Source organism: Equus caballus, chromosome X (genome assembly GCF_041296265.1).
Source record: "Equus caballus isolate H_3958 breed thoroughbred chromosome X, TB-T2T, whole genome shotgun sequence".
Classification (NCBI taxonomy): domain Eukaryota; kingdom Metazoa; phylum Chordata; class Mammalia; order Perissodactyla; family Equidae; genus Equus; species Equus caballus.
In genome coordinates this window covers 145,846,265-145,867,613 of record NC_091715.1, presented here as the reverse complement: position 1 = coordinate 145,867,613, position 21,349 = coordinate 145,846,265, and the positions used below count along the sequence as shown (strand labels likewise).

Here is a 21,349-nt window from a genome sequence, read left to right as displayed (position 1 = left end):
GAATGATCCATTGAAAACATAAGTCATGATGTTACTTCTTTGCTTTAAATCCCTACAGTTGTCCATCGTTTCTTTCAAAGTAAAAATCAAAGTTTTTATGTGTTAGCATGTAAAGCCCTACATGATCTGATCCACATACCCCCGCCTTTCTGACATCATCTCCTATTATTCTACCCCTTGCTTACTCAGCTCCAGCCACACTGGTTTTTATGCTTTTCTTTGGCCACAACAGATATAATTCCAGCTTAGACCCTTTGTACTGGCCTACTTTATATCAGATATCATCATGATTAACTCCTTCTTTGTTCAAGTGTCATCTTTCTCAATGAATTCTACTCTTACCACCATATTTAAAAGTCCTACTACCTCCTCCACACCCCTTTATCTTGCCGGGTTTTTTTCATAGCTCTTATTGCCTTCTAATATACTATATAATTTACTTATTATGTTTATCTTTGTCTGCCTCCTCCCACTAGAAGATAAGCTACACAAAAGCAGAAAGTTTTGTTTGTTTTGTTCACTGATATATCCCAAGTGCCTAAAATAGTTCTTGGCACAAAGTTGGCACCCAATAAATGTTCGTTAAATGAATTTATCAACTAATGAATTAGTTAATAAGGGTGCCAGGGACATTTCTTTAATAAATTGATATTTAACTTGAGACGAAGAATGAATAGGAAGAAAGAGAGGGAAAACATGGTAGGCAGAGGAAACAACATATGTCAAGGCTTTAAGGCAATGGGGCAAGATAGATGGGGCCAATTATGTAAAGCCTTGAGTGCCATTGTGTAAAGTAATGACTCAATCCTTTTGCTTGCCCTCAAGGAGCTCTCAGCAAATTGGGAGAGAAAACTAATTACACAGACTATTATTATATGTGTTGTAAGTGCACTAATAAGGATATGCACAAAGAGCTGTGAAAACACTGAGTAGGCAGCTACTAACTCTTCCTAGAGGAGTTAGGAAGATTTTACAAAGGTGACATTCGACCTAGGTCTCAGACAGGAGAGTGACATGATGAAAGTGTTTTAAGAAGATTAATCTGGCAATAGTATGGAAAATGGATTGGAATATGGATGGACTGGAGACAAGGAAACCATCTAGTCTATGGCAGTAGTCCAGGTATGAGGTGATGAAGGCACCTATAGGAATGGAAAGAGAAGGACAAATCTGAGAGACATTTGGAAGGAAAAATTGACAGGAGCTAAATGGACTCTTGGCTTTAAGCCTTTCAGGAGGTGATGCCTCTTCCTTAGTAATAACCATGAAAAGATTCAGATTGACCTATTATGTAATTGCTTACTCTGACTAGAATTTCTAGATATGGCTGTTCTCCAAAAGTTTCTGTTATTGTGATTGATACTTGTTGGACCTTAATTTATTTTAAGATGGCTTTAGACTTTAAAGGTTGCGAGGCTCTCAAAGACATAATTTTGACTATGAAACAGCAATTATTCTATTAAAGGAGAAATGAGGGAAACCATGGGGCTTCATAGGAAGTTTTACAATGAGCTCATACTTCGTTTTTTTTTCAAAGGATAATATATAAAAGATGGAAAAGAAAGATGCATATAACAGGTGGCATGTGCCTAAAGGACTAGGTAAGATAAGCCCCAAATTACCTCAGGCTTGTAGAAAGAAATATTTGTAAAGACAACAAGAGCAATATTTTGACTATGTTCTCAGAAAGAAAAAGTACATGTGCCCTGGCAAGGATAAGTTATAACTCAGATGATATCGTTAAACTACTCTCAGTGATGAAAGGAGTTAAGGAGAATAGGAGAGATGTTTTAAGACTGGATTTATGTAAATATATTACCACTTATAACAAAGAAAAAGAAGGAATAAATTCCCATCTACTAATCAGTGGGCTAAATATCTCTTGGGTTAGCTTCTAGAACAGATTTTCATTTAAGTGAGAACTTAAAAAATTACAAAGTTGTGGACAAAGACATTCCCTACAAATCTAATTTTTATTTCTGACAAGATTATTGGAGGTAGTTTATGGAAATATAGCAGACCTAACATGTACATTAAATGAATGAATGAATGAAATTCAGCAAGATTTTCACAAGTCTTTTATGACACTCTTATGAACAAGAATTATGAACCCATATTGATGTGTTAGATAATTAATACAATTATGTATTAATTAATTAAATTACTATAGTGCTGCTAAACAGACCATAGGCAAAGAAAGAGTTTCTGATGGCCTGCTGCAAACCCTACTTTTGTCTTGACCTAGTCAATATTTTTGTTACTTAAGTTAAGATTTATAGCAGACATCTTCCCAGATTTAAAGAGGCTATGTAAAGCTAGAAGAAAAGTAATTCAATCCAATTCCTACAAACATTTATGGAGTTCTACTAAGTACTAGGAACCAAGCTAGATGTTAGGGTGCAAAAATGAATGAGACATAAGTCTTCCTATTGAGGAGCATCCAAGAATTACTATGGGGAAAGATATAAAAACATAATATAAACAAAATGTATTAAAAAGGAAAGTAGAGACAAAAACAGTATTATGAGAGAACAACAGAAAGCTATTAGTTCATTCTGGGAGTTTAGGGAAGAATTCTCAAGTGAGATGATATCTCTACTAATTCTTGAAAGATGAATAAAAGGCAGAGTAGGGAGGGCTTCCAGTTTGAGGGAAAAAAGAACATGAACATGAGTTTCTTAGAATCAGGATAGAGTATAGTGGGTCTGGGAGACTATAAGCAGTAAAATACAAGGAGGGAAATAGCAGCAAGTGATGTTGAGAGGTAGCTGGGGACCAGGTAATGGGAAAGCATTACATACAATAAGGAAATTGGACTTTACACTGAAGGCCCTAGGGGTCCATTCAAAGGGAATGGTGTACTGACATACCTATTTTAGTTTACTCTTTCTACAGTGTGCTAAATGGTTTGAAGGGAGGGCAAGTGTGTATGTGGATAGATCAGTTAGGAGGCCGTTGCAGTCTTTGAGTGAGAAATAATTGTGAACCTTGGCTGGGATCATGGCAAGTGGAGATATAATGCAGTGGGTCAGATTTAAGAATCATTTAGGGGGTAAAAGTTACCAAGATTTGATAATTGTCTATAGGGGAGAAATTTTAAAGAGGAGGAATCAAGTTTGAACCACAGATTTCAGATCGAACCAGTTATACAACTGATTGGATGGTACTGGGATCAACTGTGATGAAGGAAACTATGGGAGGAGGGAGAGCAGGATTCCATTAAAAGGTGCTTCATGAGGACAGGAATATTTGTTTTGTTTACTGAAATATTTCCAGCACTTATAATGGTGCCTGGTACTTAGTGTGTGTAAGGAGCTGATATATTTGTAATAGGAGTCCTAAAGGAGAGGAGAGAGAGAATGGCACAGAAACAATATTCGAAGAGATGATGACTAAGAGTTTTCCAAAAGTAACAAAGCATTGTATTATTTTGCTATTGCTGCATAGCAATTTACCACAAACTTAGTGGCTTAAACCAACATCCATTTATTACCTCACAGTTCTGTAGGTCAGAGACCAGGCCTGGCATGACTGGGTTCTCTGATCAGTATAATAAAGGCTGAAAACAGGGTGTTGGCTAAGCTGCATTCCTTTCTGGAGGCTCTGGCTAAGAATCTACATCCAGCTTCATTCAGATTGTTGTCTGAATTCAGTTCCACATAGCTGTAAGACTGAGTTTGCTGTTTCCTTGCTGCATGTCAGCTGTGGGTTCCTCTCAGTTCCTAGAGTCTGCCTGCATTACTTGCCACATAGTCCCCCCCATCTTCAAAGCCAATGGAGAATCTCCTTGACAGCAAATCCCTCTCCTGCTTCAAGTCTCTTTCACCAGAAAGAGCCCTGTTCCTTTTAAGGGATCACTGGGTTAGGTCAGCCCAACCAAGAATCATCTCCCTTTCTTAAAGTCACCTGTGCCATATACATAAACTATTCACACAAGTGAAATACCATCGTATTCATAGTCCTTCTCACACTCCAGGGGAAGTGATTATAATATGGCAAGGATCACTGGAGGTCATCTTAGACTTCTGCCTATCACAAGCATCAAGTCATAGATTCAAAAAGTGCTGTAAATCAAAGCAGAATAAAAAAAAGAAAACCTCATGTAGGTGTATTTTAATACAAACTGCTAAAAAATAAAGAAAATAAATCTTAAAAGCAGTTGGAGAAAAAAGATGTATTACATTAACAAGAAGTAGCAATTAGATTGGCTTTGACTTCTCAACAGAAACAATGTGAAGATAATGAAATTGTATCTTCAAAATGTTGGAGAAAGTAACTGCCAATCTAAAATTCTATATACAGTGAAAATAGCCTTCAAAAATGAAAGGAAAATAGATGTTTTTAGATGGTCCAAAACTTAGAGAATGTGCCACCAAACACCAAAGGAAATATTAAGGATTTTCAGGCAGAAGTAAAATGATCCCAAATGAAAGCTTGATGATATACAATGGAATGAAGTACAATGGAGAGATTAGATACATGGGTAGATCTCAATGTCCATTGATTTATAAAACAAAAATAGTAATGTCATGTGGGCTATGTCTGTGTATGTGTGATTAAAATACATAACAGCAGTTGAAGAAGGAGGATAAATGGAGTTAATAAAATTCTCTAATTTGCATTATAATTTAATAAATTAAAAATATATGTTGTAATCCTGAATTATTTTTAAAAAACCAGTAAAAGAAGGGCTGGCCCAGTGGCACAGCAGTTAAGTTCACACTCTCCTTTGATGGCCCAGGGTTCGCTGGATCAGATCCCAGGTGCAGACCTGTGCAACACTTATCAAACTGACAGGCATTCAACATATAAAATAGAGGAAGATTGTCCCTCCATTTAGCCACATCTAGCCACAGATGTTAGCTCAGGGCTAATGTTCCTCAAAAAAGAAAAAAAACAGTAAAAGAAAGTATAGTGAAGAAATAAACAAAAAAAGAAATGTAATGATACAAATTACCTAATAAGTGCAAAACAAGGCAAGAGAGAAAAGGTAACAAAACAGACAAGACAAATAGAAAGCAAATATTGATATACAGCCCCACATCACTTAATGACAGGAATACATTCTGAGAAATGTGTTGTTAGGCAATTTCGTTGTTGTGTGAACATCATAGAGTACACTTACACAAACCTAGATGGTATAGCCTACTACACACCTAGGCTATGTGGTACAAATCTTACGGGACCACCATTGTATATGTGGTCCATTGTTGACTGAAATGTCATTATGCAGTGCATGACTGTAGTAGAGTTAAACTCAAATAAATCAATAATTATATTAAATGTAAATGGGCTGAACACATCAATTAAATGGCAAAGATTATTAGACTGCTGAAAAAACAAAATCTAGCTATGTGCTGTCTATAAGAGACACAAGTTAAATGAAAGGATATGGGAAGACCAAAAGTAAAAGAGTGGAAGTAGTATACAATGCAAATACTACCCAAAAGAAAACTGATGTAGAGATGTTAATATCAGACAAAGTTGACTTTAAGGCAAGAATCTTCATTAAACATAGAGATATTTTATAATGATAACAGAGGCAATCCACCAAGAAAATAAAATTATTCTAATTTGTATGCACTTAACACTCAAAATGTACAAAGCAAAAATTGAGAGATATCCAATAAATAAATTCACAGTCATAATCAGATATCTTAACACACATCTCTCATTTACTGATAGAACATCAGACAAGTAAAACCAATAAGTATATAGAAGGGTTGAACAATAATGTTAACAAACTTGACCTAATTGACATAGACATATACAAACAACCACATGCACCAACTACAGAATACATATTCTTTCTTTATTTTTTAAAATTATTTTATTGAGGTCACATTGGTTTATAATATTATAAAAATTTCAAGTGTATGCATTATATTTTGTCTTCTGTATAGACTGCATCATGTTCACTGTCAAAAGTCTAGTTTCCATCCATCACCATACACATGTGCCCCTTTACCCCTTTTGCCCTTCCCTCACCCCCTTCTCCTCTGGTAACCACCAATCTCTTTTCCGTTTCCTCCACGTGAGTAAAGTCATACACTAATTGTCTTTGTATGACTTATTTCACTTAGCATAATACCTTCAAGGTTCATCCATGTTGTAGTAAATGTCATGATTTCCTCTTTTTTTATAGCTGAGTAGTATTTCATTGTATACATATACCACATCTTCTTTATCCATTTATCCATTGATGGGTACTTAGGTTGATTCCAAGTCTTGGCTATTGTGAATAATGCTGCAATGAACATAGGGTGCAAATATCTTTTTGAATTAGTGTTTTAGTGTTCTTTGGATAAATACCCAGAAATGGAATAGCTAGATCATACAATCGTTTTATTTTTAAATTTTGAGGAGTATCCATACTGTTTTCCATAGTCACTGCACCCGTTCACCTTCCCACCAGCAGGGTATGAGGGTTCCTTTTTCTCAACATCCTTTCCAACACTTGTTATTTCCAACACTTAATAATACCTATTCCAACGGGCATGAGGTGATATCTCATTGTAGTTTTGATTTGCATTTCCCTAATAATTAGTGATGTTGAACAGCTTTTCATGCACCTGTTGGCCATCTGTATATGTTCTTGGGAAAAATGTCTGTTCATATCCTCTGCCCATTTTTTGATCAGGTTGTTTGTTTCTTTGTTGTTGAGTTGAATTAATTCTTTATCTGTTTTGGATATTAACCCCTTATAGGATATATGGTTTATAAATACCTTCTCCTAATTTCTAGGCTGTCTTTTCATTTTGTTGATGACTTCCTTTGCTGTGAAGAACCTTTTTAATTTGATGTAGTCCCACTTGTTTATTTTTCCTTTTGTTTCCCTTGCCTGGTAGACATGGTATTCAAAAGTACACTTCTAGGGGGCCAGCCCAGTAACATAGGGGTTAAGTTCACACACTCTGTTTTGGTGGCCTGGGATTTGTGGGTTCAGATCCTGGGCATAGACTTACTCACTGCTCACCAAACCACACTGTGGCAGCATCCCATGTACAAAGTAGAGGAATATCAGTGCAGATGTTAGCTCAAGGCCAATCTTCCTTAAGCAAAAAGAGGAAGAATGGCACAGATGGTAGCTCAGGGCCAATCTTCTGCACCAAAAAAAAATACACTACTAAGACTGATGTTGAAGAGCACAATGCCTGTTTTCTTCAATGAGTTTTGTGATTTCAGGTCTTACATTAAATTGTTTATCCATTCTTTATCAGTTTTTTAATCCACGTTGAGTTAGTTTTTGTATATGGTGCAAGATAATGGTCTACTTTCATTCTTTTGCATGTGGCTGTCCAATTTTCCCAGCATCATTTTTTGAAGAGACTTTTGTTTCTCCATTGTATGTTCTTGGCTCCCTTGTTGAAGATTAGCTGTCCATAGATGTGCGGGTTTACTTCTGGGCTCTCAATTCTGTTCCATTGATCTGTGTTTCTGGTTTCCAGTACCATGCTGTTTTGATTACTATAGCTTTGTAGAATATTTTGAAGTCAGGGATTATGATACCTCCAGCTCTGCTCTTTTTTCTCAGGCTCAGAAGGATGAGACCTGGAAAGCAATCCTTTTTTTTATGTGGTTGTAAGATTAAAATTGGTGAATTTTTAAAGAACCACTTCAGTTAGATATTGAGGTAAAAGGAAGATTACAAGGCGTAAAATAAGAGTGGCTGGTGAGAAAATGGAAGTAATGATTATAGACCACTTATGCTTAGCTTTTCAGAATTTATCCTTTGTTTAATCCTCTGTATTTGAGATAATTACATCTATTTTTCTACATAGTTACATCTGTAGTGTTATTCCTATAGATTCATGGAAGTTGTTTTATGTTGTTACTAACTCTCTCTTCTTACTGTCCAATTTTCTAGGATGTGGTGCCACAGGTTGTCCCACCTTCAAAGCAGTCTCCAGGACCTACTGAGGGGAAGAGTCATATGTTGGGCACTTCAACAGCCCAGCTTCAATAGCTTATTTCCATTAGCCGTCCATTGGCACCATACAGCCTCCAAGTATCCGAACTGTGCTTGGCAGCAACATGAAGATCATTTTGGTAAGATGTGTGAAAACATACAGTTTATATTTAATTGTGATAAAAAATACATAACATGGAATTTAACATCTTAAACATTTTTAAGTGTACAGTTCAGAAGTGTTAAATATATTTACATTGTTGTGAAATGATAGATACTTTTTATGTTGACTCAAAATATTTTCTGTGGAGTTGTGAGGGCCTCTAGCCATTTATTTCCAAGATTATCCTACAGGTTGCAAGAAAGACAAAAATAATATAGGGCAACAGTAAAATCTTATCCCAGCTAGGGGAAGGGAATGCTGACCTGCTCCAGCCCCAATGTATCTAATCTAAGGGAAAAAAAGAAAGAAAAGGAAGCCTCAGTATACAAGGGAGAGAGTTTCAAAAACATATACTGGAAATGCTACAGTCAGGGAAGGTATTAGATGGGAGAGGGAAAAAAAGCTTTATCCTTGTATATTAGTCTCCTAGTGCTGCTGTAACAAATTATCACAGTTCTGGAGGCCAGAAGTCTGAAATCAAGATGTTGGCAAGGCCATGTTCCCTCCAAAGTCTCTCTGAGAGAACTGTTCCCTTGCCTCTTCTAGATTCTCTGTTGCTTGCCAATAATCCTTTGTGTTCCTTGGCTTGTGGCAACATCACTCTACTCTCTGCCTCCATAATCACATGGCCTTCTTCCCTGTGTCTCCTCTCTGTCTTCAAATCTCTCTCTCCTTATAAGGATACCAGTTGTTGAATTTAGGGCCCACCCTAATTCAATATGACCTCATCTTATCTTCATTATCTTCAAAGACCCTGTTTCCAAATAAGATATCATTCACAGGTACTAGGGGTTTAGACTTCAGCATATCTTTTTGGGGAATACAATTCAACCAACAGCACCCTGGAAAGGAGCAAACACAATTGTGAACGCCACACTACCAAGACACAGGCTCACTGTGCACTCCAAAGACTGACACTTAGTCCAAAGATTAGAGAATGCCCTCCTCCCCCTACATTACAATCAGATAATAAGCCTCCACTTAAAATGACGTGGATTACAGCTGGGAAAGCTACAAGAGACAAACTTTCTCTGAGGTGCAACACAAAGGAAAGGGACGATGACAAGAGGGGAGACAAAAGCAAGATCACTAGAGGAATTTAATACCTCTGGTACTCCTAGAGACAACAAACATCAGGCATAGCCCAACTCTTGGCCAGATTCATATAAATACTCACCCTAAAGTCTTATTTACCTCAGTATCTACTTCTCTATACAACACATCTGGCTTGCAAGAGCAATGACAAAATTACAAAATATCCTGAAAGGTAAGAAGTAACACAAGTTGAAAAGACAAAGCACCATCAGAACTAGACTCACAAATGACAAAATAGATGTTGAAATTATTAGTCAGGAAATTTAAAATAACTATGATTAATATGTTAAGAACTCTAATGGAAAAAGTAGACAAAATCAAAGATCAGATGGATAACATCATTAGAGTGCTGGAAAATATAAGAAAAAATCAAAAGGAAATCAACATCATGATAACAGAAATGAGGAATGACTTTGATGAGCTCATCAGTAGACCTGACACATCCAAGGATAGAATTAGTGAATATAAAGGTAGGTCAATACAAATTACCCAAACTGAAATCCAAAGAGAAAATGAGAATGGAAACAAAATACATAGCAGAGTATTCAGGAACGGTGGGGTAATATCAAAAGTTGTAACATATGCATGAATAGAATACCAGAAGGAGAAGAAAGAAAGATCTAAGCAGAAAAAAATAATTGGAATAATAATGGCTGAAAGCTTTCAAAAATAAGTGACAGACACAAAACCATGTATTCAAGAAGCTTAGAGAACCCCTAGCAGGATAAATTTTTAATAAACTACACACACACAAAATCCCACACCTGGGCATATCATATTCAAACTGCAGAAAAGCAAAAACAAAGTGAAGATTTTGAAGGCAGCCAGAGGGGAGAAAAACACAAATGAGAATTACAGCAGACTTGTAATCAGAAACTATGCAAGAAAGAACATAATGGAATGACAACTTTAAAGCATTAAAAGGAGAGAAAACTGCCAACCTAGAACTCTGTGTCCAAAAAATTATCTTAAAAAGTGAGAGAGAAATAAAGACCTTCTCATACAATGTCTCAAAGTATTGTAAAGGAAGTTCTTCTGGCAGAGGGAAAATGATATAGATCACAAACTTGGATCTACATAAAAAACAAAGAGTGTTAGAAAGGAATGGACATAAAATATAAACTTTTATCTTTCTTATTTTTAACTCCACTAAATTATAACTGTAAGGCAGTATTAATGACAATGTATTTGGTGTTTATAGCATATGTAAAAGTGAAACAAGTGACAACAATCTGACAAAGGATAGGAAGGAGAAATTAGGAATATTCTATTATAAGGTATCTGTACTACACGTTAAGTGATACAGAATTATCTAAAGATGGGCTTAGATTATTTAAAAATTTACATTGTAAACATTAGGAAAACTACTAAAAGGTTTTTAAAAATGGTATGAATAGTAAGTCAAGAAAGGAGATAAAATGGAATCATAAAAAATACTCAGGGAAAACCAGAGAGGTCAGAAAAAGAGGAAAAAGAAAGAAGGAATGCATACAACAAATAGAAAATAGCAAGAAGGTAGATTTAAATCCAACTACATCAATAATCACTTTAAATATTATATAAATATGGCCTAAACACACTAGTCAAAAAATAAAGATTGTCAAATTGGATAAAAGAAAAAAGCTCAACTGTATGTTGTCTACAAGAAACTCTTTAAATATAAAGACTCAAGTTAAAAGTTAAGGGATGGTGTGGGGACAGGGGATACATGGGAACTCTGTACCTTTGGCTCAGTTTTGCTGTGAAACCAAAACTGCTCTAAAAAATAAAGTCTATTTTTTAAATAAATTTTTTTAATTTAAAGTTAAAGGATAAACACTGTGCAAATACTAATCAAAAACAGTAGTAGCTATGTTAATTTCAGATAAAGTGGTTTTCAGAACAAGGAAGATAATCAGGGATAAAGAGGCACATTACATAGTAATAAAGGTCTCAATTTGCCAAGAGAGCATGTAACAATCCTAAAAATTTAACACATAGCAACAAACCATCAAAATACATGAAGCAAAAACTGATAGAGATGAAAGCAGAAATAAACAAATCTGCAATTGTAATTGGAGACTTTAATACCTCTCTCTCTCAGTAATTGGTAGATTAAGCAGACAGAAAAATCAGTAAGGATATATATAACCTGAACAGCACTATCAACCAACTTGACCTAAGTGACATTTATTGAACAATCCATCCAACAATATACACATTGTTCTGAAGTGTAAATGAAGCATCCACCAAGATAGACTACATTCTAAGCCATAAAATAGAGCTCAAAAAATTTAAAAGAATCTAAAAATGTACAGAGTATATAGTCTGACCATAGTGGAATCAACTAGTAATCAATAACAGAAAGATAGTTAGAAAAGTCCTAAATACTTGGAAATTTAGCTATATACTTCTAAAAAATGTATAGGTAAAAGAATTCTCAAGGAAAGTTAAAAGTATTTTGAACTAAATGAAAATGAATATTAAACTTATCAAAATTTGTGATAACCAGCTAAAGAGTGGTTGGAGGGAAATGTATGGCAATAAATGCATATATTAGAAAAGAAAAAAGATCTAAAATCAATAACCAATCTGCTACATTAGGAAATAAGATAAAGAAAAGCAAATTAAACCTAAAGCAAGCAGAAGGAAAGAAATGATAAAAATTAGAGCAGAAATCAATGACATTGAAAAGAGGGAGAAAAAAAAGACAGGAAAATCAATGAACCCAAAAGCTGTTTATTTGAAAATATCAATAAAATTGCTAAACCTCTAGCCAGGCTAACCAAGGAAAGAAGGGAAAAGAGACAAATTACCAATATCAACAATTTTTACCACTGATCCTACAGACACTAAAAGGACAATAAGAGGAATACTAAAAACAACTCTATGCCCATAAATTTGATAATTTAGATGAAATGGACTAATTCCTAGAAAGACACAACTGTGGATTGAATTATGTCCCCCCCAAATTCGTACGTTGAAACCCTAATCCTCTATATGAGTGTATTGGAGATAGGATCTTTGAGGAGGTGATTAGGATTAAATGAGGTCATGAGGGAGGAGTGCTGGCCCAATTAAACTGGTGTCCTTATAAAAGAAGAAGAGATACCGGTGATCTCTCCCTCCCTCTCTCTCTCATTCTCTCTCTCTCTCTCTCTGTCTCTCTCTCTCTCTCCTGCCCCCCTCTCTCTTTCTTGGACATAGAAGGCAGCCATCTACAAACAACAAAGAGAGCTCTCAACAGGAACCCAATTGGCTGGCATCTTGATAGTAGACTTCTAGTCTCCAGAACTGTGAGAAAATTAATTTCTGTTGTGTAAATCACCCAGTCTATGGTATTTTGTTATGGAAGCCTGAGCAGACTAAGACAGACACAAACTGCCAAAACTCACTCAAGGAAAAGTAAATAACTTGAATAGTCCCATATCTATTAAAGAAACAGAATTAGTAGTAAAAGAAAACACCTGGCCAGGATTGTTTCACTCATGAATTCTGCCACACTTAAGAAAAATTACCAATTCTACACATTCGCTTCCAGGACATAGAAGAGAAAAGAACACTTCCAAATTTATTTTTTGAGATCATCATTACCTTAATACCAAATCTAGACAAATACAATAAAAGAAAAGGAAACTACAGACCAGTATTTCATGAATATAGACATAAGAATCCTTACCAGAATATTAACAAATTGAATCCAACAATATATAAAAAGGATAATGTATCAAGACCAGGTAGGGTTCCTCCCAGGAATACAAGGCTCTTTTAACATTAAAAAGATCAATCAATGTAATTCACCATATGAACATACTAAGAAGTACCATATGATCATCTCATTAGGTTCAGAAACACAATTTAACAAAATTCAATACTCATTTATTATAAAAAGTCTCAAAAAGTTAGGAATAGAAAGAGACTTTCTTAACCTACTTAAGGGTATCTATGAAAAACATATAATGAGCATCATAATGTCAAGAGACTGAATGCTTTCCCCCTAAGATCAGGAGCAAGATCAGGACCTCCTTTTCTCACCACTCCTATTCAACATTATTCTGGAAATCCTAACTAGTATAATAAAGCAAGAAAAATAAAAGATATGCAGATTGGAAAGGAAGATATAAAACTATTTTTTCACAAATGATATTATTATCTTCCTAGAGATCTCCAGAGAATCTACAAAAAAAACTCTTGAATATAAACAAATTTAATGAGGTTACATAATACAAGGTCAATATACAAAAGTCAATTGCTTTTCTGTATAACAGCAACTGACAATTGGACTTTGAAATTAAGAAAGCAATACCATTTACAACAGCACCAAAAAAATAAGTACTTAGGTTAAGAGGTTAGATATAGATATAAGATACACACACACACACACACACACACACACACACATATGCAGACAGAATCTGTATGCAGAAAAGTACAAAACATTATGAAAGAACTAAATAATTGGAAAGACATTCATGATCATGGATTGGAAGACTCAATATTGTTAAGATGTGAATTGTCAATGTGATCTATAGATTCAATGCAATCCTACTTAAAATCCCAGCAAGCCTTTTTGTAGATGTTAACAAACTGGTTCTAAAATGTATGTGGAAAGGCAAAGGTACTAGAATAGTCAATACAATTAGTCAAAGGACTCAAATTACCTTATTTCAAGACTTACTATAAAGGAACAGTGATCAAGACAGAGTGGTTGTTGGCAGAAGGACAGACACACAGATCAGTGGAACAAAGTAGAGAGCCCAGAAATAGACCAAATAGACTGACACAAATATGGTCAACTGATTTTTGACAAAAGTGCAAAGTCAGTTCAATGCAGAAAGGATAGTTTTTTCAAGTGATGCTGGAACGGTTGGAGATCCAAATGCAAAACAAAACATAATAAAACCTTGACGCCTACTTCATACTTGTGTAAAAATTAGCTCAAAGTTGATAATAGGCCTAAATGTAAAATGTGAAACTATAAAACTTGTGTAAGAATACAGGAGAAAATGTTTGTTACATTGGATTAAGCAAAAAATTCTTACGTGTAACTTCAAAAGCATAATCCATAAAGGAAAAAATGATAAATTGGACTTTATCAAAATTCAAAACATTTTCTCTGTGAAAGACACCATTAAGAGAATGAAAAGTCACAGACTTGGAGGAAGTATTTGCAAACCATATATCTGAGAAAAGACTTGTATGCAGAATATATAAAGACTTCTTAAAACTTAACAGTAAGAAAACAAATAACCCAATTTTTAAAAGGGGGGGAAGATCTGAACAGACACTTCATCAAAGAGGATGTAAGTGTAGCAAATACGCATATGAAAAGATGCTCAACATCATTTTCATTAGGTAAATGCAAGTTAAAGCCATGATGAGATACCACTACACACCTATTAGAATGACTAAAATCCAAAAAAATTAACAATTCTAAATGCTGGCAGTGATGCAGAGCAACAGGAACTCCTATTCATTGCTGGTGATAATGGAAAAATGGTACAGCCACTCTGGAACACAGTTTGGCAGTTTCTTATAAAGTTAAACTTAGACTTGCCAGAAGTTGCACTCCTAGGTATTTATCCAACTGATTTGTAAACTTATGTCCACAGCAAAAACCCATACATGAATAACAGCTTTATTCATAATTGTCAAAATTGAGAAGCTACCAGAATATCCTTCAATAGGTTAATTAGTAAATAAACTGTAGTACATCCATACAATAGGATACTATTCAGCAATAAAAAGGAATGAACTATTAATTCACACAACAACAGCATTAATCTTAAATGCATTTTGAAAGAATCCTGACCATAAAAAGCTAATGCTGCATGATTCCATTCATAGGAAATTCTGTTAAAGGCAAAACTATGGGTACAGAAAAGAAATCAGTGGTTGCCAGGGGTTTGGGGAGGAGGTGGTGTAGCAGAGGGAATTTTTTTTAGGGTGGTGAAACTAATCTATATTGCAATGTAGTGTCAATGACTCTATGCATTTGAAAAAAATCTCATAGAACTTTATAGCAAAAAGTGAACCTTAATGTATACAAATTCTAAAAAATCAACTAGAAGTTCAGATCCTAGGATGGAATGCAGCCTGTGATAAATGAATCTGACTATATTACAAATATATAACATGATTCACTGAAGGAAATGGAGGGGAAGTTGCTGGCATAAGTAACTTTGGAAAATAGTGTTTTGACTGAAAACCATAAGGCTAAAAACAAAAGGAACAATACATAAACACTATACTCTAGTTGGTAAAGTTGTTTTGACATTGTATAGAATTCTGAAACTGCTATATATGTATACTAGGATCAAATACATAAGAGCATGGCAGATGGTGGGAGCCAGGTTTCTCACCATTAGACAGTGTGGTTACAGATAAGCATAGGGGGAGTGCTAGAATGAATCATTTGGTACTGAATTAGAGTTGGAGACATCAATATGAACTCATGTTTAGCTTAATATAGATGCAGATGTATAGATACAGAAATAATTATAGATATGTTTTTACACACAGATTAGTATATTTCCTAGCCCTGTCCACTGAGAGGGCCTAGAATCAATGGCACCCCAGTAGCAATGAGCACACTCAGTGACCAGATCTTAGTTTCTAATACTGTTTTCCAGAAAAAGGAACCAAAGTCTCCTTGGAGAAATGGGTTATTTTAGGGCTGGGTCAGGGAAAATATAAGATGAGCCTGAAGAATCTTGAAGGGTCAGAAAGTAAAGAAGTGCTCAAAAAAAGAAGAAAAAAGAGTGAGGCAATGTTAAAGGGACACAGGAGCCAACTAAAAGAGTTGACAGTGGCCAAAGATGGAACAATTTGAGCAAGAAAATAAAGAATGTAGTACTGGGAGTGACATCAGCATCACAGCAGAGTGAGTTGTTCCCTGTGTCTCTCCCCTCTAAGTTACAAGCAGTGGGACATCCATTGACCAACAAAAGACTCCCTGCACAGCACATCTAATGCCTGACAGATCCATGCATCTATGAAGGTGGGTGGACTGGACCTCTGAGAGTCAGTAGAACTAGAGGAGCAGTCCCTTCCCCCTCCCCTAGCAGTGATGATCAAAAATGTGGATGCTCTTGGCAGTGGCAGTGCTGCCCTGACCTTACGTACTGGCAACAGCACTTGCAGTTTATTCCCTGCCCCACCATCCAATGGTAACAGGTGTTGCCCATGACCTAAGGCTTCAGGAAATACAATGCTGTCACCACCCAAGCCCCTTCTCCCTCCCCAGAAGCGGTGCCTGTCTTTCTAGGAGTAGGGACAACATCCAAAACACAGATATCCCCAGCAGGGGTGGTGGTGCCAGACCTGAGGTTTCAAAAACCTCCTGGCATACGCTGGTTACCAGAGGCTGCAGAAGCAGCAAGAGCACTCATGGCTTAGCCCCTGGCCCCCTGCCAACAGTGGTGGATGGTGCCCAAGACCTGAGGCTTCAGGAAATATGGTCCCATTCCCCAGGCAGCAGCAACTCCAACCCTGGTCTTTCCGGCAGCAAAGGCTGCATCCAAAATGTGGATACCACTGAAAGGGGTGATGATGCCTTGACCTGAGGTTTCAAAAAGCATGCTGATGCATACCAGCAACCATAGGCTGCAGGAGCAGCAAAGCACTCACAACTTAGCCCCTTCCCTTCTCTCCATCAATGGCAGGTGGCACCTGAAACCTGAGGCTTCAGGAGCCACAGCAGAAACCATGACTCAGTCCCCAGTGGCAGCACCCCCAACACTGGTGCTACCAACAGTGGGGGACTGCATACAAGACCCTGGGCCCCTGAGAGCAACAGCAACACCCATAAATTCAGCAGCCCTGACAGGGATGCTGCCAGCACACCCAGACAACCTGGGAAGAGCAGCACAAATGGTGCATGGGGCAGCAGCACTTGAGCCCACAGAGAGCCCACAGAGAGCCATAGGGGAACAAAAGACCTAGGCAACTCCAAAACCAGTAGATGTGCTTACCGCCTGGTGACAACATCTGAGATTGTAGCAGCATCATGAGCAGCAAAGCACTAGCAACCTGAGAAGCAAGAGGAGGGTACTGACAGAGTGCTGGCAGAGGCAGTGGAGAGAGGAAAAGGCAGGCTCTCAAATACAATCAGAAGAAGCTCAGAATGAAAGTAAACAAAGCCTTACCCAAATAAGAAAGGTGTTTGCTACCACAAATGTGCTGGCAGAGGATCAATTCATCAAGCACCATGAAGAACTACAGTAACACAGTGTCAGAAAAAGAAAAATGACAATTCTTCAGAAACCAAACTTGAAGTCATGAAAGATTGCGATCTAACAGACAGAGAATTCAAAATAGCTGTTATGAAGAAACTCAGTGAGTTACAAGAAAATTCAGAAAGACAGTTCAGTGAGCTCAGGAATCCTGGAGAAGACAATGAGATGAAAAACAAAGTAGAAAGCATTGGAAATAGAGCAAACCATATGGAAGAGAAAATTAGTGAGCTCAAAGATAGAAATCTAGAAGTGATTCAGGTGGAAGAGGGGAGAGACCTAAGATTTTTTTCAAAAATGGAAAAATTCTACAAGAAATATTTGACTCAATTAGGAAAAGCAACATAAGGATAATGGATATCCCAGAAGCAGAAGTGAGGGAGAAAGGAGCAGAAAGCTTATTCAAAGAAATAGTAGCTGAGAACCTCCCAAACCTGGGGAAGGAACTAGATATACAAGTACATTAAGCTAATAGGACTCCTAATTAACTCAATGCAATAAGACCTTCTCCAAGGCATATTATATTAAAACTGTCAAAAGTCAATGACAAAGAATATTAAGGGCAGCCAGAGAGAAGAAAATAACTTACAAAGGAACCCCACCAGATAATCAGTGGATTTCTCAGCAGAAACTCTGCAGGCTAGGAGAGAGTGGAATGATATATTCAAAATATTGAAAGACAAAAACTATCAGCCAAGAATGCTCTACCCAGCAAAATTATCCTTCAGATATGAAGGAGAAATAAAGGCTTTCCCAGACAAACAAAAGCTGAGGGAGTTCATTGCCACTAGACTTGCCTTACAAGAAATGTTGAGGGGCTAGCCCTGTGGTGTGGTGGTGAAGTTCGGCATGCTCCACTTCTGTGACCCAGGTTTGCAGGTTCAGATCCCAGGCACAGATCTACACCACTTGTCAGCCATGCTGTGGTAGCAACACACATACAAAATAGAGGAAGATTGGCACAGATGTTAGCTCAGGGCAAATCTTCCTGAGCAAAATAATAAAAAGAAATGTTGAAAGGAGCCCTCCTACCTGAAACAAAAAGGCAAAGGTTTACAAACAATGAGATAAATAGATAGAATCAGAAGACTGTAACTCTATACCAGAATCAGTTAGTAAACAATTATAACATAAAGGTTAAAGGGAAAGAAAACATTAAAAAATAACTATAACCAATTCAACTTGGCAACAATCTCACAATACAAAAAGGTATAATTTGTGACAACAAAAACATAGAAAGGGAAGAAGAAAAGGACAGAACCTCCATAGGTAAATGGAGGTAATGTGCTATCAGCAAAAAAAAAGGACTGTCTCATCTATGAGATTTTTGTACATACTTCATTGTAACTACAAAACAAAAATTGAGAGCAGAGTCACAAAACATAAAAAAGAGGAAACTGAGAAACATATCACAGAAGGCCACCAAACTGAAATGGCAGACAGAAACACAAGGAAAAAGAAATGATGGAAATATAGAAAAACCAGAAAACAAAAGATAAAATGGCCATAAGCCTTCATATATCAATACTCACTCTAAATGTAAATGGGTTGAATTCACCAATCAAAAGACACAGAATGGCTGGATGGATTAGAAAACAAGACCCAACAACATCCTGCCTACAGGAAACACATCTCACCTCTAAAGACAAACATAAGCTCAGAGTGAAAGGATGGAAGATGATACTCCAAGCAAATGGCAACCAGGAGAAAGCAGGTGTAGCCATACTTATATCAGACAGAATCAACTTCAAGCCGAAAAAGATAACAAGAGACAAAGATGGACATTATATAATAATAAAATGGACAATCTGCCAAGAAGACATAACATTCATTAATATATAGGGACCTAACATAGGAGTACCAAAGTATAAAAGCAACAATTAACAGACCTAAGGAAAGAAATCACAGCAAAACAATGACAGTAGAGGACTTTAATGCCCCACTAATATCAATGGATATATCATCCAGAGAGTCGACAAGGAAACACTGGCCTTAAATGAAACATTAGACCAGATGGACTTCAGAGGTAAATATAGAACATTGCATCCAAAAGCAGCAGAATACACATCCTTTTCAACTGCCTATGGAACATTCTCAAGGATAGATGACATGTTAGGAAACAAAACAAGTCTTAATTAACTTAAGATTTAAATCATGTGAAGCATCTTTTCTGACCACGATGGTTTGAAACTAGAAATCAAGAAAAGAAGAAAGCTGGAAAAGTCACAAATATGTGGAGACTAAGCAACATGCTACTGAACAACTATTGTATCAACAAAGAAATCAAAGGAGAAATCAAAAAATACCTGGAGACAAATGAAAATGAAAACACAACACACCGAAACCTATGGGATTGCAGCAAAAGTGGTCTAAGAGGGAAGTTAATAACAATACAGGCCTACATCAAGAAACAAGAAAAATCTCAAACAACCTAACAATACCCCTAAAAGAACTAGGAGAAAAGAGAACAAATGAAACCCAAAGTCAGTATAAGGAAGGAAATGATAAAAATCAGAGTGAAAACGAATGAAATAGAGACTAAATAGAAAAAAATAAATGCAACTAAGAGCTGCTTTGTTGAAAAGATAAACAATATTGGTAAACCCTTAGCTAGACTCACTAAGAAAAAAAGAGAGACGGCTCAAATAAATAACATCAGAAATGAAAGAGGACAAATTACAACAGATACCACAGAAATACAAAGGATTATAAAAGAATACTATGAAATAATCACTCTAAATGTAAATGGATTGAACTCCCCAATCAAAAGACACAGAGTGGCAGGATGGATCAAAGAACAAGATCCAACAATATGCTGCCTCCAGGAAACACACCTCAGCCCCAAAGACAAACACAGACTCAGAGTGAAGGGATGGAGAACAATACTCCAAGCTAATAATGAACAAAAGAAAGCAGGTGTCGCTATACTAATATCAGACAAGGTAGATTTCAAAGCAAAACAGATAAAGAAAGGCAAAGAGGGACAGTATATAATGATAAAAGGGACTCTCCACCAAGAAGACATAACACTTATAAATATATACGCACCCAACACAGGAGCACCAAAATTTGTAAAGCAACTCTTAATAGAACTAAAAGAAGACATCAACAACAATACAATAATAGTAGGGGACCTCAACACACCATTAACACCAATGGACAGAACATCCAGACAGAAAATCAACAAGGAAATAATAGAATTAAATGAAAAATTAGACCAGATGGACTTAATAGATATATATAGAACACTTCATCCAAAAACAGCAGGTTACACATTCTTCTCAAGTGCACATGGAACATTCTCAAGGATTGACCATATTTTGGGAACCAAAGCAAACATCAATAAATACAAGAGAGTTGAAATAATATCAAGCATCTTTTCTGATCATAACGCTATTAAACTAGAAATCAACTACAAGAAAAAAGCAGAGAAAGGTGCAAAAATGTGGAGACTAAACAACACGCTTCTCAACAAACAATGGATCATTGAAGAAATTAAAGAAGAAATCAAATATTATCTGGAGACAAATGAAAATGAGAACACGAGATACCAAATCATTTGGGATGCAGCAAAAGCAGTCCTAAGAGGGAAATTCATCGCAATACAGGCTCACCTCACTAAACAAGAAAAAGCTCACGTAAGCAACCTCAAATGACACCTAACAGAACTAGAAAAAGAAGAACAAACAAAGCCCAGAGTCAGTAGAAGGAGGGAAATAATAAAAATAAGAGCAGAAATAAACGATATTGAAACAAAAAAGACAATAGAAAGGATCAATGAAACAAAGAGTTGGTTCTTCGAAAGAATTAACAAAATTGACAAACCCCTAGCCAGACTCACCAAGAAAAGAAGAGAGAAATCGCAAATTAATAAAATCAGGAATGACAGAGGAGAAATCACAACAGATACCAATGAAATACAAGAGATCATAAGAGAATACTATGAAAAACTATATGCCAACAAATTGA

At 36.3% G+C, this 21,349-nt stretch overlaps 1 protein-coding gene across 4 annotated transcripts in view; it reads left to right on the top strand.

Annotated features, from left to right (window-relative positions):
• The window catches only part of TMLHE (trimethyllysine hydroxylase, epsilon), a 93,793-nt gene that overhangs the window by 24,102 nt on the left and 48,342 nt on the right, over positions 1–21,349 (top strand). For all 4 annotated transcript variants that reach the window (XR_011434841.1, XR_011434842.1, XM_001498280.6 and 1 more), the window contains exon 2: positions 7,868–8,049. Coding sequence is in view for 2 of the 4 variants with exons in the window: in XM_001498280.6 (XP_001498330.1) it covers positions 7,869–8,049 (181 nt within the window). In the remaining 2 variants the exon portion in view is untranslated. The remainder of the gene's footprint in view (positions 1–7,867; positions 8,050–21,349) is intronic.